Below are 25,677 nucleotides of genomic sequence, written 5' to 3' on the forward strand. Positions count from 1 at the left end.
CAGCAGGAACTGGGTCTTCTATCCTACATCCAAAATGTATTTTGGAGTTATCCATGAAAAGAATTTGGAGTCACAGCAGAAAGAGTCTTTAGGGATCAAAGAATAAGATACATTCAAAGAACTAAAATGCTGTTCCATCTGGCTGGAGCATAGAGTGCAAGGCAGACATAGCCTGGGATGCAGCCAGAAGGTCAGGAGGACCTTGCAAGCCCCATCAGGAAGATTCAGCTGATTCTGAGCACACAGTGTTTTCACAAGGCTGTGGTGTGACCCTATCACATGGAGGAGGGCACATTGGGCTTAGCAAAGAAAGCCATTTAGAGGAGATGAGTTTGGAAACCATTATGAAGTGACTGCAATCATCAAGGTGGAAGTGGCAGGGCCTGAACTTGGTGTCTGCAGTGTGGATGGAATGAGGCAGGCCCATCTGGGAGACAGACGAGATGTGGACTGGGTGAGGGAAGTCAGGAGTGAAAGACAACTCTGTTTGGAGCACCTGGGAGGACAGTGGTGCTTTCCACTGAGTAAAGGTGGAGGAGGAGCAGGTGTGGGCCAAAAAGCGAGAAGACGTGACTAGTCTGATTTCAGAGTCATTGACAGTCCCCCTTCCCTACATATAGTGGCTTAAAGGTTTATGTCTTCCGCATTGGTCAGGTTCCACTTGTCATGCTGATGAAGCATCCACCATTGCTTTCTTTCTGTAACTAAGGTTGAAAGGTTGAGGTGGATACAGTGAAATGAAATCTTAGGCATACAGCTCTGTGAATTCTGACAAATGTATACGCGCCAGTAACCCAAACCCCAATCAAGACACAGCACATTCCCACCACCCTAGGCAGGTTCCCTTGGGCCACTTCCTAGTCCATCCTCCTCCCACACAGGGAATCTCTGCTCTGACTTCGATCCTCAAATGTTGGCTTTGTTTGTTCTTGAACTACACTTAAATGGAGTGATAGAACATGACACAATAAGAAATATATATTTGGTTTCTGTCCCTGGTGTTGCTGACACAGAACTCCTGAAACCCTTGCAATTTCCTCAGTGACAGGGGTGCTGGGAAAATCTTTTATTCTACTATTTGGCCTTTATTCTCAGTTCCTAGCATGGAGCTCCTAAATCCTTTGGAATTGCCTGGGTAGCAGAAGCATCTTTCTTCTAAAAGGGGACTCTTGGTGGGCTCCAGAATGTCTCCTGGATGAAGGCTGATCCCAGGAGGACCAGACCATGACTAGAAACTTGGAGCTTTCAGCCCCTATCTTCTGCAACTGGAGATCAAGTAAATAATCGATCATTCTGACATGATGAACTGTCATAAAATTCCATAAACTATGTGGTTTGCAGAGCTTCTGGGCTGGTGGACACAGCCACAAGCAGGGGGGGCAGTGCACCCCAACTCCACAGGAACAGAAGAACTTGTACTTGGGACCCCTCTGGACCTTGCCCTGAACAGCTATTCATCTGGATCCTTATCACATGATAAACCAGTATAACAAAAGTGTTTCCTTTAGTCTTGTGAGAAAATTACTAAACCTGAGGAGGGGCCCCTGGAAAGCCCTGATTAGTAGCCAAGCCAGACAGAGTACAGGTAACCTGGAGTTCCACTATTTGTGACTGGAGTCTCAAGTGGGGGCAGTCTGGTGGGATTGAGTCCCTAACCTGTGGGGTCTGCACTAACTCCAGGTAGGGAGTGACATAATTGAATTAAACTGTAGGACACCTGACTGTTATCTGCAGAGAATGGGAGGACTGCATGGTATGAAAAACCCACAACTTTACTGAAGTATCAGAGTAGGCAGTCTTGCACTCGGCTTCTTTTGTGTGCCCTAACATTGTTGAAATGCACCCCTCCTGTTGCATGAATCAGTAGTTTGTCCCTTGTATTGCTGTGTTGTGTTCATTGTTTGTGTTAATCCCCTTTTGGGCTACTAAGAAAGTTGCCATGAACATACTTGGCTGAGTTATTTTACTGTAAGGTATGTTGGGATTTAAGTGTCTCTGTGACAACCCAGTGTGCATACCCAGTAAGAAGTTGTCTATGTGGACTTGAGGTTAAGAAACAACACATGGGATTTCTGACCAAGATGGAGGGGTAGGTGGAAACACTGTGCCGCCTCACACAACCAAGTTTAAAGACAACAAAGTTTTAGTAACAAAAACACAACTCAAACACAGAAAATTGAACTGTACGGAAGTCCAACAACAATGAACCATTCAGCCAGACCGGTAAGAGGGGCAGAGTCAGCGGCTGGCAGAGCAGGGTGGTCGTGCAGGAAAAGGTGGCTGGACCCCAGGAAGCGGTTGATGGATCCCAGGTGTGGGGTGGCACAGTAAGGGTGTGGGGCAGCTGGCTGACCATGGTCACACATTCGTGCACAGATAAACCAGGCAGAGGAGCAAGCAGTGAGACAGACTGTGCAACCCAGGGCCCCAGCACTGGGAATTAAAGCCTAAAAGAACCAATTGGAAAAACTTTCGGGGGTCAAGGTGCTAGAAGAAGCTCCCAGGCTCACAGAGAGTTTGTTGGAGAGATACACAGGGTCCTGGAGGGTACACAGGCCCACAAACCCGGGAACCAGCACCAGAAGGGCCCAATTTGCTTGCAGGAAGCAGCAGAAGGGACCAAACTCCAAGAGAGAGCAGAACAAATGTCATTGCCCCTCTCTGACCCCACATACAGCATCACAACCCAGAGACCTGGGTTGCCCCACTCTGGTGAACACCTAAGGCTCCACCCCTCATACATAGCACGTGGGAACTGACCAAAACATTATGGCTCAAGAAGAACACCTCAAAGCCCCAGAGCCAATACTTCTAAGCAATCGAGAGATAGCCAACCTATCAGATGCACAGTTCAAAATACTGGTGATCAGGATGCTCACAGAATTGGTTGATTTTAGTCACAAATTAGAGGAACAAATGAAGGCTAAACTAATTGAAATGAAGAGAAATGCACAGGAAATCAATAGTGATGGAAAGGAAACTGGGACTCAAATCAAGGGAGTGGACCAGAAGGAAGAAACAACTGAACAGAAAAGAAGGAAGAAACGAGAATTTAAAAAATGAGAAGAGGCTTAGGAACCCCCAGGATATCTTTAAATGTTCCAACATCTGAATTATAGGGGTACAGAAGGGTAAGAGGAACAGTCACGAGTGGAAAACTTATTTGAACAAATAATAAAGGAGAACTTCCCCAGTCTGGCAAAGGCAATAGACTTGCAGGAAGTCCAGGAAGCTCAGAGAGTCCCAAAGAAGTTGGACCCAAGAAGGAACACACCAAGGCACATAATAATTATATTAGCCAAGATTAAAATGAAGGAAAGAATCCTACAAGCAGCAAGAGATAAGGGATCATTACAAAGGAGTGCCCATCAGACTGTCAGCTGATTTATCAAAAGAGACCTTACAGGCAAGAAGGGGCTGGAAAGAAGTATTCCAAGTCATGAAATCCAAAGCCCTACACCCAAGATTGCTCTATCCAGCAAAGTTTTCATTTAGAATGGAAGGGCAGATAAAATGCTTCCCAATAAGGTCAAATTCAAGGAATTCATGATCACCAAGCCCTTATTATATGAAATGTTAAAGGGACTGATCTAAGAAAAAGAAGATAAAAAATATGAACAGTGAAAGGACAGCAAACTCACAGTTATTAACAGCCACACCTAAAACAAAAGCAAATCAAGAGGACAGCTAGATCAGGAACAGAACCGTAGAAATGGAGATCACATGGAGGGTTAGCAACAGGGGAGTGGGAGGAGGAGAAGGGGGGAGAAGGTACAGAGAATAAGTAGCATAGACGGTGGGGAAAAAATAGAAAGGAAGGAGGGCAAGGATAGTATGGGAAATATAGAATCTAAAGAACTTGTGACACATGGACATAAACTAAAGTGGGGGAATGGTGGGGGAGGGGTGTGCAGGGTGGAGGGGAATGAAGGGGGGAAAATGGGACAACTGTAATGGCATAATCAATAAAATATATATACATTTTTAAAGAAACAATACATGAACCAGAGACAGGATTTGGGGATTACTGGCACAGAAGGGATAGTTGAAACCACAGGATCATCAGAGAGAATGCAAATGAGAGAAGAGCCTAAAACAGAAGTTGCATTGCCTTTTTTGAGCCATGTCCTCCTGTCATCCCAAAGTCTTACTTTCCAGTCCCTAGAATTTTACTGTCCAGGCTGTCTTGACCCAAACACATTCTTCCCTTCCCACCCTGCCATCTCCTTGGTTTATTATTATGTCCTCAACCTTCTCTGAATCCTGGATTCAGGACTCATTCAATTCACACACTCCATTGTTCAACCTGTGAAGATCCCAGTCCTGGCTGTCCCTGGTCCCCAGGCCCCATTCCAGCCCTGAGGTTTGCATGCCCACCACCTGTAGGTCCCAGAACACCTTGCAAGTAAAACATGACTGCAGAGAAAAACCTTCCCCATTTCTCCAACTGACTTTGCTTGAACAAGGAAAATTGTTTTCTGTCCTTCAAGGAGCAGAGAGTGGCCAATAGCTTCATCCTTTAGTCCTGCACGTGATCTTCTTTGCTCTGAATTTGAGGCCAATAGTCCTCTGTCCATACTTCATCCCAAATTGCTTTTGTGTCTTTCCTCATAGATATGTGTTGGAATCTTAGCTCCTAGTGTGATGGTATTTGGAGGTAGGAGATGGGACTCCCATTCATGAGGGTGGAGCCCCCTGTTTACCCTAGTCCCCACCATGCCCTGCTGTCTTACGCAAGTTTTTCCTCCTTCTTACTATCTTCCTGAAAAAATCTGAGTTTGTGACTCTTATATAGTGAGCGTTTGGAGAACAAGAACTCTGTCCTGTATTCCTCTGAAAGTCCCATAATTCCCAGCATGAACCCTAAGGGGGAAAAAAAGACACCAACTTAAAAGGGCTCCTGGGGGCTGGGCTCAAAAAAAAAAAAAAAGCAGAAGCCTAGTAGCCATTTCTGCACAGGGGCTTTTCATATAAATTGCACTTTGCAAAGGAGCCTCTGCAATAAACTGCCTGCCTCCACAATAGAACTGCCTGCTTGCACTGTGTTCCTGCCATCTGAGCCAGCCCTCATATAGGAAGTCATTCCCCATTCAATCGGAGCTATGCAGCTCTGACCAATCACAGCAGCTCTATTCTGACCAATCAGTACAGTGACTTTGGAATAAACAAACTATGAGGATTTAGAGTCTTAATTTGCATAAGATGGACCAATCAGGGTCCAGGGCTGGACAGACCAACCCTGTCCAAGGTTCAGCATCTGTATATAAGCTGGCTCCCCTTTGGCTCAGAGAAGAGACCTTCTACCAAAGACTAAAGACTGCATTTCCCAGGTTAGAGCTGAAACACCAAAGATGTCTTGCCAGAGCAGAGCAGACCACTATAGTATAGACCACTGTGGAGCAAAGCAACTCTATCACTATTGAGCTATCTGTACTAAATGAAGTCTCCTTCTTCACTGCACCCCAAATTGGATATTCCTGTTGGCAATGAATTGGTGCCAACAACCATTAGCCTTAACAACCAGTCACCTCATGCCTAGCAGGTTCTCCATCAAATCAAACATTTTAAAACTGAGGCCCAAATTAAAACTATCCTCAGTCTTCCTGCGTTGGATATGTCTTGAGAAACAGGAACACACTAATGGTTACCTTTTCATGTCTGTGATTTAGAGGCCTAAAACCCAGTGTTCAAAGAGAAAACAAATAAACTGCACTTCTGAGCAGAGAGTTCTGCCTGTTTCCACACTCTGCTGGGTAGAGTAAAGGCACCTCAGCAGCCAGCCTCCCGGGCTTCATTTCAGATGACTAATGCCTGTCCTGGCTTAAGCTAGACTCCTTGGCCACCCCCACCCGTTCAAGGAGCTCCCACAGCCCTTCCCACCCCTGCTGGTACCCAGCTTCAGGTGCTAGGAGTCCCTGACCCACAAGCAGCCCTTCCCAAGCCCAAGAGCATGTTCTGAGCTTTATTTCAAGGGGGAGCTGATAATGATAACAACAACCTGACATTTGAATGCTATGACATACCAGATGCTGTTCTAAGTGCATTATCTCATTCAATCCTTATACAACCTTATGAAGTAAGAAGTGCTGAGTCCCCCGTTTTCCAGAAGGAGAGTTAAAGGTTCAGATACTGAATAACTTGTCTACGGCACTCAGCAAGGAGGGGGAAGAGCTGGAATTCAAAGCCAAGCAGCCTGGATCTGAAACCACTGGTACAGAATAGGCTACAGTGCACAGATGCAGGCCCAGGTGTCCTACCAACACCCTGTGGGACACTCCTCTCTACATCTGGGCTGCTTGTCCAGGACACCTGTGATCCTGCCTGTGGGCTCATGTCCTGGTTGCATGAGAAGCACAGCCCACCAGCAGAGCAACTTGGAAGTGCTGGCAAGTTAACTTCCCTGGAAGTAGCACGTAGCCACAAGTGAAGGGAGTAAGTAGATACTTCCGCTTCCTGTCCCTAGACTGGGAAACCCTGTAGCACTCAACTCCCAGCTGGATAAAACCCCAGTTACTCACAGTGGTAACTTGCTTGACAACACATGCTCTTCTGGCTGACTTCCTTTCCCTGTACCACTTCCCGACTACTCTGTGGTGCCTCCAGGGAGCTCCTCCAAAGAAACCACCTGCACTTGAATCCTTATAGTCTGCTGCTGGGGACACTCAAAGCGGGACAATGACCAGCTGTGGGATGTAAGAAAGCGGCTTAACCTGTCTGGGCCTCAGTTTCCTCATTGGTGAAAGAAAAATTGGGATGTTAATAGCATTTATCATTCAGAGTTGTCATAAGGATTGAACTGAATGAGTTAGTATGTCTAAAGTACTTAAAATAATAAATAGCACATAGACAGCATGTCATTAAATTTAAAAATTCTAAGAAAATTTTAAGAAAATGTCAGAAAACCCATTCTGAACCATCTAAAATGGTGCCTTCCTTTCCCTGGCCCATCAGCAAGCCCTCAGTCAGGAAAAAACAACAACAAACAAACCAGAGCCCACACCAAACGTCCGAAACAAATCATGCATAATAACTGCACCCCACTCACCCTAGTGTGAAATTCTCTTACCCCAATCTCAGCAGTTCAATTTTATCATCATTCATAATTTCTCGACATAAGAGACTAGAAAGCAATTTCTAAGTCATTCTGGGTGCTAATTGGTTACTGCAGAGAGATTACATTTCTCATGTTCAAGGTCAAGTGAAACTCCTATATATGTCCAAGAACAACTTCAGTGTGTTGGAATTTGTTTTTAAGCAACCACTATGGTATAGAGCAGTTATAGTCTAGGCATTAACAGGTGTCTGTGGGCTCTTGCTAGAAGTAAAGGGGACACCTTTTATTGTATGCAGACAAAATAGTCCTTTACTTTAAGCCAGTAACTGGCCCAGATAAATACTCTGTTCATGTAGGAAATATGTTCCTTGGTGTCCTGAAATGCCACTCCAGCTGCCCCTAGGACAGAAGAAATCATTTTGCAACTGAGACTTCATTCTGTACAAGAAAATACTGGCCTATTTTTTTTACCCACAGTAATACATTTTAACACAGCAGTGAATGGATACATCATCAGGAAGGTGAGGGAAAGAGATGGAAAAATGTTTTCTGGAAGGACCTGTTTTTATCAAACAGTGTCCAGGTCTCAGTTCTACTGGGTGGATAGTCCTTCTATCAACTCCTTGGGTCTTAAGCTGAGTATACAGGAATGACCCTCAGCCACCAAGTTCAGTGGAGAATGACTCACACATAGGCTCAAGGCCAGCACGCTTATTCTACTCATTTCCAGGAAGGGATATCCCACTTGGTCAGAACCATCGCCATAGTCCAGGTTTTGTGGAGGGCACATGCTTAAGACAAGGGTCAACACTCAAGTGCCATTCCTGTCAAGTTCAGGGGGAAATTAACATGGCTCTTGAAATAAATGGCAAAATCCTTGCCAAGGCTAGCACAGCTCTTCTACTTGGACCTCCTCCTCTCTCTCCAGCCTTACTTCGACTCACCTTTGGCTCTCCCTACACTGCCCTTCTCTCAGCCTCACATAGCTGCTATATCTCCCCACCACAGGGAGGAAATATGCTGTCTTCTCTGAATGAAATGCCTTTTACCCCTCCTGACTAGGTTAACTTCCACTGTTGTTTTCTCAATAGCATCATCCCTGTACTTTCAAAGTTACACTTCCCTCTTATGTTCTCAAAGTACCATGGACCTCACTCCCACAGAAATTTACCTGGTCATATTTTTTTATATTTGCTTGTGCGATTACTTGATGAGTAACATTGATGGTAATCTATTTTGTTTTTAGGTATTGTATACATTTTTTCAGCAGTAGGCCATCACTACTTATCTAGAATTGGTCATTTTCCCATCAGACTCAGTATATCAAGTTTACATGAACAAAATCATGTTTTCCCTCTTGAAACAACCTTAAAATCACTCAGTACACAAATAATGAAAGAACTAAAATCCATCTTCACAAACACTTGCTCTGTAAAAGTAGGATGTGTCCTACATACCAGTTAACTCTCAAATGATGGAAATAGGGTTTATTTGGCCCCACAGAAGAGAAGGAGTTTATCTGAGGCAAAAGCAGAGCCAGCACTAGAGTCAAAGGTCATAGCCAAGGTCAGGGCTCTTATTCTTTGAAAGATACACTCACAGGTATTTCATGAAGTCACCAGCACTGTGAATTCCATTTTTCCACAGTATGGCACCATTCTGCCAACATATCCAAATCCAAATTCTATCCCTCAGCAAAACTAGTTGACTCAGCCTCCAAAATACATCACTATTCTGTCCACTCTTATTTACCATCACTACCATCCCAGTCCAAGCCACCACCAAAATGATCTGGGCAGAGTGAGCACTTTCACAAAAAAGTCCAAATCTAAATGAAGACAGGGAGGAGGGAATGCGTTCACAGGGCAGGGAACACTTAACTGAAGTCTTGAAGGATAAATAGGAGTTTGCTGAGAGACAGAACATTGCAAAGACACAGAGTCATGAAAGGCCTTGGAATAAACCACACCAATATTTCTGTGGCAGAAAAACAGAACAGAGACAGACTCAACCAGTTCCCATTGATGCAGAAAGAAAGAAAGACATCTCACCTCAAATTTCTGCCGCAGTTCCTCATTGCCCTCGCCTCCTTCTGGTGGCACGGGCACATTAAAATACTCGCCCTCCTCTTGGCTCAGTAGCTTAAACCTAAAGAGAGACAAGGGGGCAGGACAAATTCCATTAATCTGCTTGATAGTATTTTGTTGGAGGGCAAAAGAAAAAGCCTAGGAAAAGCTCTATTTTAAATAACACATGAAAGGTTTTTTCCTTGTGTGTGTGTGTGTGTGTGTGTGTGTATGTGTGGCCAGTATGCTATATATTTTTATTTTTGTAAAAATATAAAATATTATAAAATATAAAATATTTTATAATATTTTATATTATAAAAATAAAATATAAAATATTTTATTTTTGTAAAAATAAAAAAAATAAAAATGTATATTCTGTGTTTATGGGATGCAGCTCTCCCCCGACATACACACAACACTACTGTCTTGGTTGTATCACTCAACACTGCATATTTTCACCTGTTTTTTTTGCCCATTAAGTGTTCTTTTACTCTGAAGGAACTCTATGAAAACCTCTGCTGCCTATGTGTTCCTATCACACTCCCCAGCATTGTGACTATATTTCATTTCATGCATACTCCCAGTGTGCTGTCCTGGCACTCAGGCGTCTGGATGACTGTGAACTTAACTCCACAATGCTGTTTTTCTCTTTTTAGGAGTCACACTGATACAGCACTAATCAGATGTGTGGAAAAAGCATAGCTTCTTTATATTCTGTAATCGACCTCGTACAGTTTTGTGACATCTTGTTGGCCAAGCACTAGGGGACTGGCACTGCATGTGGTACCTTCTGGCTTTCACTGCTGCAGTGGCCCATCTTGCCTGGTCCCAACTGGAGTTGTGGCATCATTTTGGATTCAGGCTGGAGTCCTGTCCCTGGCCTATGGCCCCTGGTTGGGAGGTTCCTCTACACCGTGTCCTCTTTGTCCCATCCCCTGGCCACTGCCAGGCCCCACCCACTTGGCACTTCCACGACCTGTCATGAACAGAGAGCCAGGAGCGTGGTCTCAGAGTCCTTCCTCTTTCCAACCTGCAGCTGCTATTGCTGACACTCTGGCCTCTACATAGGTCTCTGCCCAGGGCCCCATGAGGAGGGAGGCAAAGCCCCTCTGCTTCCACCCTGTCCTCTCCCTCCTCCTGCCCATGGTTCGCCAGGCCCCAAGGGGCAGGGCTATCTCCAGAGATACCACATCCCTGTTCCTGGCTGAATGCCTGGCTTTCTGCTCCCTTGAAGCCAACAACAGGGTGCAGGGAGGACAAGGTGGCTTAATGATAGGGGACAGCTCATCAGGAGTAAGTCCTGCATTCACACTTATGTCATCCTTTATTTTTCTCAACATTTTTGAGTGGAGTATTGTTCCTGGGATCAGAGTAGTCAAGCAATGTGTGATGGATGTACAAGCTCATTAGTGACAGAGCTGGAGTTCGGGTCTAGGTCCTTGCAATGTCAGAGCCTATACACAGACCTCCATTCTGCTTCCCAATAATATGGCAGAGGCCTGGAGGGCAGATGAGGGCGTTTTGACCTTGGCTCTCCTACATGGATGGGTGCTTTGTGACCTTCGGTGAATCATATCACCTCTCCATACTACGGCCATATCTGCAGAGGTGATTCCATTCACCAAGGATCACCAAGGATTACAGCACACCCTCCCCCCAAATCCACCTTCTGGGATAGTTGTGAGGATGATGAAATTAGAGTTGGGAGGGAACTTTTGCAAGATAAAAGCCCTCTTTAGATTTTGTAGATAAAACTACTCTTCAGATTTAGGGCCAAAATGATGCTGTCCTAACTCTAAATGTATCAAATTCTAGAAATTAGGATTCTTGTCCCAGGAAATTTTTTTAACACTGTGTGACCCACAGTAAATCACATGTGCTGTCCAAGACTCAGTTTCCCCATCTGGATAAGCCCTCCCAGCTATTCCGTGTGCAGTGATGTGAGGCCATGTGGCTGAGGCAGCAGAAGCAGCTGTGAAAGCTCCCAGATGCAGAGCCCCTGCCTCAGGCCCCTCATCTGCTGCTTTGCCACTAGCTCTGTGTCTGTTGTCAAATTCTCTTGTTTCTAATTTTATTTATGATGTCTCCTGTCTTTCCCCTTGTTTTCCAGAGGTGTGTCTGTTTATTGTTGTTTTTGGTACTTTTCCTCTAAAGAACTGGCTATCAGATTTGTATATAATTTTGTTTCTTTTTTCTCATTTCCTGTAGGTTTGTTTTGTGGTTTTCTTTGACTTTCAGTTGAATATTTTGCTAATTTGTTTTTCCTCTCTTAACTTCCTTTGCTCTTTAAAAATAATGAGCAAATATTGAGGAAACAAATATTTCCTCCAAGTTTTGAAGTTATGTTCTAACTTTGGTTGCTTAACCAAGTTGTGCGGTTCTGTTTGTAATTCCCTTTCCAGTGTACTGTCACAGTAGCCCCTCTTGTTCATAGATAGACCCCCAGTGGAATCCCAAAACCCCAGATAGGACTGAACCCTGTATATGCTATGTTTTTTCCCCACACACATGCCTTTTCACTTAAATGACGCACCTTACAGCTGCTCTATGGCATATCCAAATTGCCAGCTTCACTACCCGGGTGCTTTAGGGCCATTTTTAAGTAAAATAAGGGCGACGTGAATTTAAGCATTGTGATACTGGGACGGTTGATCTGATAACTAAGATGGTGTTTTATAGCGTGGACACACTGGAGGAAGAGACGAGTCCCATTCCAGCCTGCTTGCTGACTTACTGTTTTAACAAGGAAGGTTTTGTAAGTTACACCGTCAACTTGGACTTGGGTAGCATTGAGTTGTATGTGTTAATATTTTTATAGTTACTTTCTTCTTGTAACAAGTGATGTTGGCCTTCTTTACAAGAGCTATCAAGTGTCCCAGCTCAGTAGATTGAGCGCGGGCCTGCGAACCAGACGATCGCAGTTCGATTCCCAGCCAGGGCACATGCCTGGGTTGCAGGCCGGTTCCTTGCAGGCTAACTACCAGCAGGGGGCGCACAAAAGGCAACCATACATTGATGTTTCTCTCCCTCTCTCCTTCCCCTCTAAAGATAAATAAATAAATAAAATCTTTAAAAAAAAAGAGCTATCGAGTGTCCTTTCAAAGCGAATTTATTATTTAAAAAAGAGAAGATGCCTCAGAACATACAATTTCCCCAAGACCATCCACCAGTGAGACTCTTTCTTTCATCCCTCTTTGCTTCATTAAAGCACTAGGCCATAATATCCAGACTTAGCAAAATCCACAAAGGTGAATAAAGTTTGCCAAACACTGCTCCATGTCCTCTTACTATGACTTTAATTTTGGGAAATTTCCAGAGGTCTATGCTGTGTGGAGAGCACCTTTCCTGATTTCTAGCAAGATACAAATGTTCTCTTATTTTCGTATATATTTTTTGTAATTCCAGGCAAGGTTTGAAAGGGCAGAATTGAATATTAAACGTGGAGGCTCAGATTGTCATCTCTGCTTTGAATCACTGATTCCCTATTTTTAGATGCTGCCTGGATGATTTGTGAATGGAGAAAAAAATTGTGATGAAAACTGTAAATTCTGGTAAGGAAGACTCTTTTGGGATGAGGAGTTTGGGGATATTGCCCCCACCCATTGACTTGAGTATCTGTGGAACATGCCTTTCCTTCCTCACTCTCATCTTGTAGACTAGGTCAAAACATCTTTCTTGGTGGTGAGAAAACAACTGAAGCCATAATGTTTACTATAATAATATTAATATCAGTGATGATGGTATCTTTTATGGAGCACTTACTAAGTGCCAGGCACTGTGCTTATCATTTTACATACATCATTACATCCTAGCCTCACAATGATCTTATGAAAAAGAAGCTTTTATTCCAAATAAAGATGAGAAATATCAAGACTCAATGGGCCTAACCAACTTCTCTGAGGGGATCCTAGGAGGCAAAGGTGGAGGTGATATTTGGACCCAGACACAATTTGACCCAGGGACTCACGTGCCTGTCATGAAGGGAGTCTATGTCTCACGAGGTCAAGAACTTGAGGAAGGCTTTTGCAGAGAAAAACAGCACTGGGAAAGTTATTGGCCTAGTGCCAGCCCCCTAGTAAGAGTCAATAAATGGTAGCTATTGCTATTATAATTATTATTATTACATTCTCTCCCGTACCACTTATATTCTGTGGGGATGGTACATTCTTCCTCTTAACTTCTTTATGCCTGACTTAAAGAGGAACACAAAATCTGTGAGTGGTGATGGGGGAGCATGCAAAGTTAAATAATTCATGTGCTAAAAAAATTATCCAAAACTTGGGGCAAAAAGATGATGCTGTGACCCTTTAATATCATATTAGAGCATTTCCTGATTAGTTCTCACCTTCCTCACAGTACTATTACTTATTCACAACCCAGCAGGGCACAGCTGGTCTTCTAATACTGCAAAGTTGGATGTTGATGGTTAGAAGACAGAGGTGAGATTTTGTTCCTCTAGTCCACCAGATCAGACAACCTACAAGGCTGTGATCTCTTTGTTCTGTTTAGCGGCTGGTTTTATCTACAACTTCACACATTATTTCAGCATTCCATTGTCTACTGACGTACAAACCTTGGAACCAGCCACTCCTCTCCCTGGTTTCCTCACTTGGGAGCTAAAGAAAACTTTGACAAATTCTTATCTTACAAGAATTATATTTTTAACCATTTTTTAATTATGCTTTAAGATACTTTAGTAGTAGTAGTAGTAGTAGTAGCAGTAGTAGTACTCTGGGCTTCTGTCCTCTCCATGTGTCTGATGATGTTATTGATTAGTTTTCTGTGTAATTTCCCCTTCAAGATGTATCTTCCCCCTCTAGAAGCTCAGCTTGATGAGAGCATGTCTGTCTCACACTTGACACACCTCTAGTGGCAAGAATGGAGTAGACACTCAGTACATATTTGAGTAAAAGCCCCTGATAAACACGGAGGAGAGATAAAGCATTTGGAAAGTGAACAATGTGAGGTCCCGGTGATCTGTTCTTTTTTGCTAAACCAGTTTGATTTTGATTGAGTTTCACTTGTAGCTGAAAAGGCTCTCAATGAGAACATTCAGAAATGAGAGAATTTCTCCTAAACAGACCAGAGAGAGCAGCCACCAGTCCTCACTCTGTCAAACCCACAGTTCCAGGACAGGCTGTCTATTCTGACTCCTTCCCTCAGACAACCAGAAGACAAATGGTTGCCAAGGGGGCTTACCCAGACTCTCTGTTGGGAATATTGGGCAAGGACGTTTTGGCAAAAGCTCCAGAATAAAGGAGAGAGTGTGTGCTGACCCTGGCAGCCAGCCCAGCACCGAGCAGCCAGGTGTGGGAGCAGTCCCAGTGACAGAGAATCTTCCTAAGGAGAGTCAAAATCTGGCAGCGGCAAATATGAAACCCTGTCCAAGGGGGCATTAACTCTTCCACTGTTCTCATTTGATTGGGTGCTCAGATTTTTCTAGCACATTTCTGTCTTTTCAAGACAGAAGTTCAGTTTTTATGGGAAATCACCTGATTTTTTAAAATATTGGCAATTAATTGTTTTTCTTTTCAGTACGATGACCAAATAAAACATATCTGCGAAGCCAATCCAATCTATCCGCCATCACTTTGTGACTCTGCTTCAGTACTGCACTTTCAGGAGGAAAAGAAAGACAGCCTTGATCCCATGTTGGATGGACCCAGCTGCCTGCATTGCAGCTTGCAAAGGGAAATCTTCCTTACCAGCCATCAACACCAGCTTTCTGAAGTTCAGAAATCCCAAACGACAGAGATCCCATGAAGTCGTTTCGGCTGGTCAGATCCCAATCCCAAATCTCCACAGACAGCCTCCGGTCTTTGTCCGATTCTTTCAGCTGGCTGTAGGGAGGAATAAAGGGAGATGTCAGGGGTGACAGTGATTTCTCAATCAGATGAACAAAAGAGGACAAGACCAGAAGGTAGAAATTTTTAAAGATTACAAGTGGTTGCAAGAAACATATTCTGTTTCCATCCCAGGGAAGAAGAGCTTTTTCTGTTTGATAGCCTGTGGCTTAAACAGGTAGAGGGCCCAGGTCAGCTCTGAGAGGGGCAGTTCTAGCTTCTTCTGTTGCCTTCCTTATGTCTTAATAAGGCTTGTGGCATTCTGGAAATCTTGTAGACACTCTCACTATAAGAAATATGGATGTCGATTATGTGGCTGTGTGGGTGTTCACACACGCAGGTTAGGTGAGGCTGGAGAAATGGATGAAGGAAAGAGTCTCACTGGTGCTGGTCTTGGGGAAATTGTATGTTCTGAGGTATCTTCTTGGTTCTGGCTGAAATGGGCTCCCAGGTTTTCTTTAAGAGAAGAAGGAGGGGATGAGGCTACCCTCAAGGAATCATGCTTTTGGCCTGTGGCCTCCCAAGTCAGACTGTCCAAAGCTGACTCTCACTCCACGCTGTATCTGCTATGGGACTTTGGGCATGTTCTCTAAGCCCCATTGGTAAAATGGGGTGATGTGACCAATGGAGCTAAATCACTTAATACAGAACTTGTTACACATAGTATATGCTCAATAAACGTCAGCCGATAGCACTTACACTTATTGGCCCAGCTGTGCCAAAAAGTGACCCCCAGGTTTTTGGAGCACCAGCAGGGCAAGACTCTGCATGGAAGCTGACAGGAGTCCTCCATGAGGAGTCCTGAAATAAGACATCAGGCTGCAGGCCCAGCACTTTCCACAAACTCAGCCTAGAGAAGTGATCACTACCACCCTATGGGTTTGCAGAGACCCTGAGCTTCCCACAACTTGTCTTCACCTAGCAACACATCATACTATTTTCTACGCCACCCACTTCCCACACCACAAACATTCTCAACTCTATTTAAAAAAATAGGTTCCAATGTTTATTTGGCTTGCAATACAAAAATGCAGATGGAAGAGGGGGGAAAGAAGGAAGGAAAGAGTGGGGGGAGGAAAGGAGTGAGGGAACAAGGGAGGGAGGGAGGGAAGGAAACAGAGGCTAGGAGAGGAGCTCCCCGATCTCAGGTGGTCCACCCCTCACACTAGGCTGCAATAATTTCAACTTACAATCTGAATGTCTCGTTCCACTCAGGGTTGAGGGAGCACTTGATTGTTTTGGTCTTCTGTTTGCTCTCACTTTTGGGGTCAGGAATGAGTTTCAGTTTCACGTAGGGATCTGACAAGCCATTGGGGTCCATAGGTACAAGGTTTTTAGCATCTCTTACTGAAAAAAGAAAAAGCAGTTTCAGCATCAATAGTGTCCCAAATGTTTCAGCACCAACCAACAATGGTTATAGAGCCTATAGAAGGGTTCTTGAAGGCATCACACTTACTTAATGAGAATTTGCATTTATTAACATCAATTGCTAAAAAGCATCCAAAGTGGGAGAAACTGTTAAGATATGGTTTAAAATGGATTTAAATTGATTTAAAGTTTATTTCTGACTTTCTTAATGCTCTTCCTACTCCACTCCCAAGATGAACTGTAAGTCCTCTAAGCTTGTTTTCCACAAAGGCTACAAGGAAGATTAGCTTCTTTCATTTAGCATAGTGTTTTAAAGGTTCATCCACATTGTAGCATGTGTCAGTGCTTCCCTGAATAACATTCCAGTACATAGACATAACAAATTTTGTTTACCTATTCATCAGCTGATTAACATTAGAGTTGTTTCCACTTTTTGGCTATTGTGAATAGTGCTTCTGTGAACATTTGTGTAGCCTGACACAAAAGGTCACATATTATATAATTCCTCTGATATGAAACATGCAGAACAGGTAAATCTCATAAACAGAAAGCAGACTAGCAGACTAGCGGTTTGCCAGAGGCTGGGGACAGGGAGAAGATGGAGAGTGACTACTTAATAGGTACATGGTTTCCTTTACAGGTGAGGAAAATTTCTCAGATCTAGACAGAGAGGATGATTGTGTGTACAACACTGTGAATGTACTAAATGCTACTGAACTATAAATTCTTATAAGTGGTTAATGTTATATGATGTGAATTTTACCTCAATTCAAAAAGAAAAAGCTAAGAGAAAGAGTTGTCCACTAAAGAGTTGTCCAAGGTATACCCAGCATCCAGGCAGCACCCACACCCAGCATCCAAACAGCCCATAGAGAGAAAGAAGGCTGGAAAAATATTGGTTCTACCTTCAATCAAGAACACTGTTTAAAAGAAGCCAGAAGACCAGCTTAGAGAAGGAAATGAAGCAGAGGGCTGGCGGTGTAGATGCTGGCCACAGTAAGGTGGAATAAGGCATCAGGCTGGAGAAACAGGAGGAAGTTAATTAAGAGTTAATTCAAAAAAACAGTAACATAAGTAGCCAGGGGAAGAAGATGAGAAAATGGAAGTTGTACAGATCCTAAAGATACTGTGCCAATCATCACACTTATGATAGAAAAATCCAAAGTATATAGCATTAGCAGATTGAATCAAACTATCCGCCAGAAGACTAACATATAAGACACCTAGCAGGAATGTGAAGGTGGTTCAACCTTAGTATGTCTACTATTAAAATAGTCATCACATTTATAAGTCAAAAGGGAAAAACCTCAAGATCATTGCAATTAGTTAGAAATAGCTAATTTCATTCACAGGATAAAGGCTATCTGAAATAGCACCACAGTTAATGATCAATGCAATCTTATTAAATTCAGGGATAAGACAGATACCCATGGCCACTGCCATTACAGAACACCATTTCTAACCATTCCATAAGTGCAACAAAACAACAAAAACAGAATATTGCATAGTAGGGAGGAAAGCGCTCCCTTACTTCCTGCATCGTTTGCTTCTACCTCATTGGTCACCTCCTACCTGGAGCTTATTAGTCCCAAAATGACACCACTTTCTCAATTCAATTTTATGTACCCCAAGACCTTACACCACTTCCTATTTTCCCAGTTAACTAAATCTAGTACCCCACAGCAATAAGTCTTTTACCACCAATCAGTCTATTAATCCCCATGAATTTCCTCTATCCCCCATTCCTTCTTGCCTCTACTCCATTCAGCCCAGATTAGATTTTAGGGTGCATTCTAATCACTCCCTTGAAAACACCCTCCACTTCCTTGTTCATCTTTCTTTCCATTTTGTTTATCTGACAAAACCCTAACCCTAGTTAAATCCAAATATATTCCCTTTTATTTCCTACATTCAAACAGCTGCCCATGGCTGGAGGGGGGAAAAACCCCACATGACTTGCCTATGATTATATTGCTAGTAAGGGGTTGGGACCAAATAAATGAGGTGAGAAAGGGCTGGGTGGCTGCCAAATGAGTGACAAAGGACCTGAGGATGGAAGCTGTAAGTTACTCTGCACTAACATTTCTCCGCACTCTAGCATAATGTCACTTTCTTCCATTTATCCACAGGTAGAATTCATGCTCCATTTCCACTTGCAGGTTGCATCTCATTCTTGTACCACAAGCAAGCATGTTTCCTTTGATTCAGTTAAGTTCAATAAGCAGAGGTCTCTACCATGTGTTAGACACTTTGATAGGCACTAGGCACACAGAGGACAACATAAGATGTCGGTCCTGTCCCCAAGGAAGATATAAAACCAATTCAGTCAAAGTATAGTTGATTTCTAACGACACAGTAGCTAGACTGTACAGTGTTCTGGATGCAGGGATACAAGATACTGCAGTCTGCATCTTGTCTATCATTACTTCATATTTTTGCACCTTGGTGTACTGATTAAATGGAGATAATTTATAACTCATTGATTGGATTGTTGTAAGAATACAGCCAGATAAAGAATATATATGTTTGGCACAGAACCTGAGACCTAGGGAATAGTCAATAAATGCAATATTATTATTACTTACTGCCCTCTTTTACTACATTTGTCGATTTGTATAACAAACATTTAACCATTTCTGAATGGATTGATATCAAACAGAACCTCTTGTGATCTCTCTTCTTGAGAATAATACACCTGACCTTTGCATTTGAACCCTTCCAGGAATGCCTTTCAAACCCTAGCATGCAGGAGAGTCACCCACAGGGCTGTGAGATAGATTCCTGGGACTCACTCCCACCCAGATTCTGGTTCAGTAATTCAGAGCGAGACCTGTTTATCTGCTTTTCTAACAAGTTCCCAGGTGATGCTTGTAGAGCACATTTTAAGTAAAGCTTTTCTACATGATATAATTTCTTAGGATGTCCATGCATTTTCCCCCCCAAAACACAATTTTCAACCAGTGTGCTGGGGCAGACACACTGGTGTGCTGCAAATTCTTAAAACATAGACCTGAGTGGTGTGGCTCAGTAGATTGGTCATCATCCCTCAAACCAAGAGGTCATCAGTTCAATTCCTGGTCAGGGCACATGCTTGGGTTGAGGGCCAGTTGTAGGTAGGCAAGAGATGCTTCTCTCTCACATCAGTGTTTCTCTCCTTTTTCTCCCTCCCTTCCCCTCTCTCTAAAAATAAATAAAGTCTTTTTAAAAAAATAATTTTTAAAATATGCAAGGGACAGTGACTTCTTTTTCCCTTAGATTATCAAACAAAAAATGACAATAGCCAACACAATAGCTGTCCAGTATGAATGAATCAAAATTATGCCTATTTTTTGTTATATCAGCAAAAAAACATGCTTTTTTTTTGGTGTGCATAGAATTTTAGTAATTAGTTTATGTATGCTATGAAAAGAAAAAGGCTGAAAATGGCTGCCCTAGAAGACTTCATTTTTTGAGCCTTCCAAGAAAACTACCATGTGTCAGTCTCTAGGCTGGGATCTTAGAATGACACCTCCTTCACATAGTAGGCTACATAAACACACAACTGAGACACTCTTAGGTGCCGTAAACTTGTCTGGTTGATTGGCAACACATATATAAATAAAAATAGCTCATCTTTCTTTTCTCTGCTAAGGCCACATCTCTTCCCCATCTTAGAGACTGATAGCACAAGACAATCATGGGAGAACATGCTTCTCTTGCAAGTTTAAGACTTCGCAGCTCTTCCACAGTGTTCTCTGCACAATAAGAGTGTCCTGCATGCTTCAGCCAATCTCACAACTACGACCAGAATTTATAATGACCTCTCCTTGGGCAGCTTCTTCCCCTGAACTAGATATCCCTAATTGATTCATGACTCCATGTCTCTCCCAACCCTTATGGATCCTTTCTTACACTTCTGTATTTTTTAGGTCTGTCCTCTACCAGGGCAAAAAAATTTCTTGGAAAGGAATGGAGTAGAACGGGTTCTGGGACTGGTGGTGTTCACATCTCCAAGAGCTGTGGCTACTATGACTGCTGTATTATGAGCAGCTGGCAGTAGCTACAGGCTGAGATACAAAGGCCTGTCCCTCCTAAAGCTTTTCAAAGTCATTTTCCAGCAGCAAGACAGCCACAAATGCATCGAGGAAGCATCTCTCTAGACCACACTTGGCAAGACTGACTTTGATTTTTCTTTACTATCTTGGTTGAAATTCAGCCAGCCCAGATGGTACAAAATGCTTCACACAAAACAGAAATAGCAACCTTCTCCCTGCCTCCCTCCCACTGCTGGTGGAAGTTTACTAAAGGTACAAGAGAAGTGTCCTGATCCAGAGAACACTGCTTGCCTCAGATGTGAAGCTGGGTGGCAAAGATGTGAGGTCTGGCTGTTTCTATCAGAGTCTTTACAGCAAATGAGGTCTCTGCATTCTGGTCAAAGTTACCCTAAGTCAGTGCTGAATCATGAAAAGATAGCTCTAATGTTAACTATTTTGCTAAGAATTGTTCTTCACCAAGAAATTCCCTAATCCACACCCCTGCGCCACACACACACCAAAATTTCGACTACAGGGAAAGGTCTGAATAACTGTGTTGCTTCAATATCTTTATCTTACATTGTGTGAACCACGACCTTCTCTTTATTAATTCCTTTTAAAAGGTACATCAGGAGTCTTTATTTGTCCTCACCATGTGTCCTCACAACAGTTACTCAAAGCAACACCCACTAACATTCAGGTATGTTTGAGGATGTTTGCAATGATAAGAAGTAAGACATACCCTGAGTGCCCATCAACAGGGGACAGGTACAGAATCCAGAGCACATGCATACTGTCAAATACTATGCATGTGTTAATAAGTTTGGGATACCCATATGCACTAACATGTTGAAGAAAGTAGCAAGAGGAACACAAGATTACAACATAATGCTTCCTTGTTTAAGAAAAAGGCCTGAGGACATCGGTGGTTCAGTTGATGAATATGGATCTGGACTAGATGCTAGCATGGGTGGATGCTACATTTCCTGATTTGCATACCTGTCCTATGCAGCATATGTAAGAGAATATCCTTGTTCTTGGGAAAGACACACTGAAGTATTTAGGGATAAATGGGAACCATTTTTTAAACTCAAATTGCTCAGAAAAATATATACACATATATAACATGTATGTATGTATTTAATGAAGAGAATGATAAACCAGATCAAGCAAAATATAAACAGCTGGTAAACTAGGTAAACAGTACATAGATGTTCCTTGTACTATTCCTACAACTTTCTTCTAATTTTGAGGTTATGTCAAAATAAAACGTTATGAAAAATAAGGTCCTCCAAATCTTCAAGAGAAAGTTACAATAAAAAATTTTCTACAAGGTCATATATGGATGTAAAGATATAGAAAAGAATATGGAAGGACATATCCAAAATTGGTTTAAAGTAATGGTTACATATGGGGAAGAGGACCCTGGTTTCAGAGTTGTAGGCAAAAGAGACTTTATAGCCTGGTCCCTCACATTCTGAATTTATTACAAAAAGAATGTGTCCTTTTATTAATTATGTAATAATTTTAAAAAAAATTCAGTTGTGCACCTATGGCCTCCAAGCATCCATCATTCTAGCCCTCGGGGACCCCATCCTGCTTCCCAAAGACTATAGAGCAATAGAGTGATGCTTTAAAAACTCATACTCGACATCAAGAACCCTTGATGATTCTATGCCTCTGGTTCTCTTTTGCTCAGTTTATTTGGTTCATAAAGGGACTGATTATGGAAGTGAGGCCAGGCTGGGTGGAGGGAGATGAAGGGGGACAACTGTAATAGCATAAACAATTAAATATTTTTTAAAAATAAAGAAAGGAGAGCATTGAAAATAAATAAATAAATAAATAAATAAATAAATAAATAAATAAATAAATAAAACTAAAAGATAAAGAGAAAAGGAACAACACAGACCCAAACTGAGATCAGTTGGACACCATCAGCACATACCCCAGGATCAAGCAGGGTTGGAGGGAAAAAAGATTAACAGGTGAAAAATTTTATAGCCATACATCTATTTTTACTGCCCTGCCTAGCCCCTCTCCTTCTAGTCCAGTGACTTCCTTGTGGCTGACAGTTTAACCAGCCTTTGGTTAACCCAAAATTCCTCCCCACTGCCCTACCATGCCTTCTCAAGTTGGAAGGTTCTTTAGCTCTCCACTCTACAACCTATTCCCCCACCTGCGTCCCCTTGATTCCTCATTACTCATTACTTCTGCTAACTCCAAGGTTTTCTGATGATGTGGCTGTTTTGAGCACTGAATCCGACAGAATCTCCTTCCCAACCCCACTAACCTTCTGTCCCCTATGACCTCATCTGATAGTCTCTCATGACACAGTGAGCCCACTTGCAGTATCGAAGTCATCCAGAGCATATTGAGGCCAAAGGCTCCTTAGAACAGCTGGCTCCCCATCACTGCTGGCAGTGGAAGTTATCACGCATCTAATTATCTGTGCCGAGACAGACTTCCAGCTGCGGAAGTCACAGCATCTGTCTAGAAGACAGCCTGTCAGGCCAAGCAAATGAAGAGCAAATGAAGATCGTGAAGAGCTGGCACCAATGAATTCGGAACTGAATTAGCAACAGATGGACTTTGGAGTCAGAGAGACCTGGGTTTGAATTCTGCCTCTGTCACAACTCTCACTGACTGGCCCATCTTAGTCAAAAGATACCTCTGAGCCTCAGTTCCCCTGTCTCCGAAACACTGATAAAATCACACACGACTTAAAGGGCTGCTTGATGACCATGCAGCCAGTTTTTTCAGGACAACAGCTGTAGTCTGTATGTATTGTCCTTTTATTCTTCTGAGTCCCATAATGTGGGCAATAAATTATACGGTTACCCTAATTGCAGAGGGTAATAATAAAATAGAATGTAAAGCACATGGCACAGGCTTAAAAAATATGGATTTCCTTTCTCCTTTGAGAGACTTTAGATCAAAGTTTATAATTATCAAGATACACTTCAGGGCTAAAAGAGTGCCCCTCCAATGTGATATTCATACAAATGAATTTGGGAGAAGTAGAATGACAGACAACCTGAAGGCAAATGTGATAAGTCATCCCTTCTCATCCTGGCCTGCCTCCATTTGAGGCCAGCCACCTGGAGCATCACCTGCAATAGCACTTCCTCCGAACAACCCAATAATCCTTTATTTTTCAATTACAGTTGACATTCAATATCATTTTATATCCATTTCAGATGTACAGCATAGTAGTTAGATGATCATATAAAGTGATACCTCTGATATTTCAAATACCCATCTGACACCATACATAGTTAATGCAATATTATTGGCTATACTCCCTATGCTATATTTTACATCCTGTGACTATTTTGTAACTGCCAATTTGTATTTCGTTTTTATTTTTTAAATATACTTTATTTATTATGCCATTACAGTTGTCCCATTTCCCCTTCCTTTATTCCCCTCCACCCTGCAGGCCCCCTCCCACCCACATTCCCCACCCCCACTCCCTGCTTAGTTCATGCCCATGGGTCATACATGTAAGTTCTTTGGCTTCTCCATTTCCTATACTATTCTTAACCTCCCCGTCTATTTTGTACCAACCAATTATGCTTCTTATTCCCTGTACCTTTTCCCCCGTTCTCCCCTGCCCCTTCCCACTGACAACCCTCCATGAGATCTCCATTTCTGTGATTCTGTTCCTGTTCTAGTTGTTTGCTTAGTTTGCTTTTGTTTTTGTTTTTAGGTCTGGTTGTTGATAGTTGTGAGTTTGTTGTCCTTTTACTGTTCATGTTTTTTATCATCTTCATGGTCTTAGATAAGTCCCTTTAACATGGCATAGAATAAGGGCTTGGTAATAATGAACTTCATTAACTTGACCTTATCTGGGAAGCACTTTATCTGCCCTTCCATTCTAAGTTATAGCTTTGCTAGATAGGGTAATCTTGGATGTAGGTCTTTGCCTTTCTTGATTTGGAATACTTCTTTCCAGCCCCTTCTTGCCTGCATGTTTTTTTGTTTTTTTTTTGGTTTTTTTTTTTTTGAGAAATCAGCAGGTAATCTCATGGGAACTCCTTTGTAGTAACTGTCTCCTTTTCTCTTGCTGCTTTTAAGATTCTCTCCTGATCTTTAATCTTGAGCAATTTAATTATGATGTGCTTTGGTATGTGCTTCCTTGGGTCCAATTTCTTTGGGACTCTCTGAGCTTCCTGGACTTCATGGAAGTCTATTTTCCTTTGCCAGATTGGGGAAGTTCTCCTTCATTATTTTTTCAAATAAGTTTTCAACTCTTTGCTCTTCCTTTTCTCCTTCTGGTACCTCTATAATTCAGATGTTGGAACATTTAAAGATGTCCTGGAAGTTTCTAAGACTCTCCTCATTTTTCTGAACTCTTGTTTCTTCATTCCATTCTGGTTGAACGTTTCTTTCTTCCTCCTGGTCCACTCTGTTGACCTGAGTCCTGGTTTCCTTCCCATCACTGTTGGTTCCCCTAGATATTTTCCCTTTATTTTACTTAGCATAGCCTCACTTTTTCCTCTCTCTTGCAACCATACTCAACCAATTCTGTTAGCATCCTGATTACCAGTTTTTTGAAACTGATAATTTTCAGTTTGCAGATGCTCTGCATCTGATTGGTTAGCTATCTCTTCATGGCTTAGTTGCATTTGTTCTGGAGCTTTGATCTGTTCTTTCATTTGGGCCATTTTTTTGTTGTTGTTGTTTCCTCACAGCTATTACATTGTAAGGGGTGGAGCCTTCGGTATTTGACAGGGCAGGGCAACCCACATCACTGCACTGTGGCGCTATATGTGGGGGAGAGGTTCAAGGGAACAATGCTGCTTGCTCAGTTCTCAGCTAGCTTTTAGTCACTTCCTCTGCTACCCAGAAGCCAACTAGGCCCTTCTGGTGCTGATTCCAGGCTAAGTGGTTTTGTGTACATTCTAGGAACCTGTGGGTCTCTCCAATGAACTCTCCTGTGAGGCTGAGAGTTTCTCCCACTGCCTCAACCCCACAGGACTTTTCAGTCAGAGGTTTTGAGGTTTTATTTCCCTGCACTGGAACCCTGGGTTGTTTGTCTCACTCCCCAGTTGTTCCTCCCAGTTTATCCTCACGCAAATGTGAGACTACCTGGTCTGCCAGCTGCAGCTGCCCAACCCAGTCCTCCAACTGTTGCCCTGCCATAAGTACTCTCTGCCCTGGCTGCCCATCTCCACCCCTCCTACCCATCTGGATGAATGTTTCTTTTCTAACTCCCTGGTTGTTGGACTTTCATGCAGTTCAATTTCTGGCAGCTCTGGTTGTTTCTTGGTTTTTCCATTTGTTTTTGTCCTTCTTTTGGTTGTGCAAGGAGGCACAGTGTATCT

General features: G+C 42.7%; 1 protein-coding gene across 2 annotated transcripts in view; it reads right to left on the reverse strand.

The window, feature by feature from the left end:
* Window positions 1–25,677, reverse strand: part of PRKCB (protein kinase C beta) — a 347,363-nt gene that overhangs the window by 86,320 nt on the left and 235,366 nt on the right. For both annotated transcript variants that reach the window (XM_037070671.1, XM_037070670.1), the window contains exons 6-8: window positions 16,157–16,313; window positions 14,829–14,963; window positions 9,106–9,202 (exon numbers count right to left, since the gene is read on the reverse strand). In XM_037070671.1, coding sequence (XP_036926566.1) covers window positions 9,106–9,202; window positions 14,829–14,963; window positions 16,157–16,313 — 389 coding nt within the window. The remainder of the gene's footprint in view (window positions 1–9,105; window positions 9,203–14,828; window positions 14,964–16,156; window positions 16,314–25,677) is intronic.

The sequence above is a fragment of the Sturnira hondurensis genome, unplaced genomic scaffold (genome assembly GCF_014824575.4).
Source record: "Sturnira hondurensis isolate 20B ecotype Veracruz unplaced genomic scaffold, ASM1482457v3 Scaffold0018877, whole genome shotgun sequence".
NCBI classification, from domain to species: Eukaryota; Metazoa; Chordata; class Mammalia; order Chiroptera; family Phyllostomidae; genus Sturnira; species Sturnira hondurensis.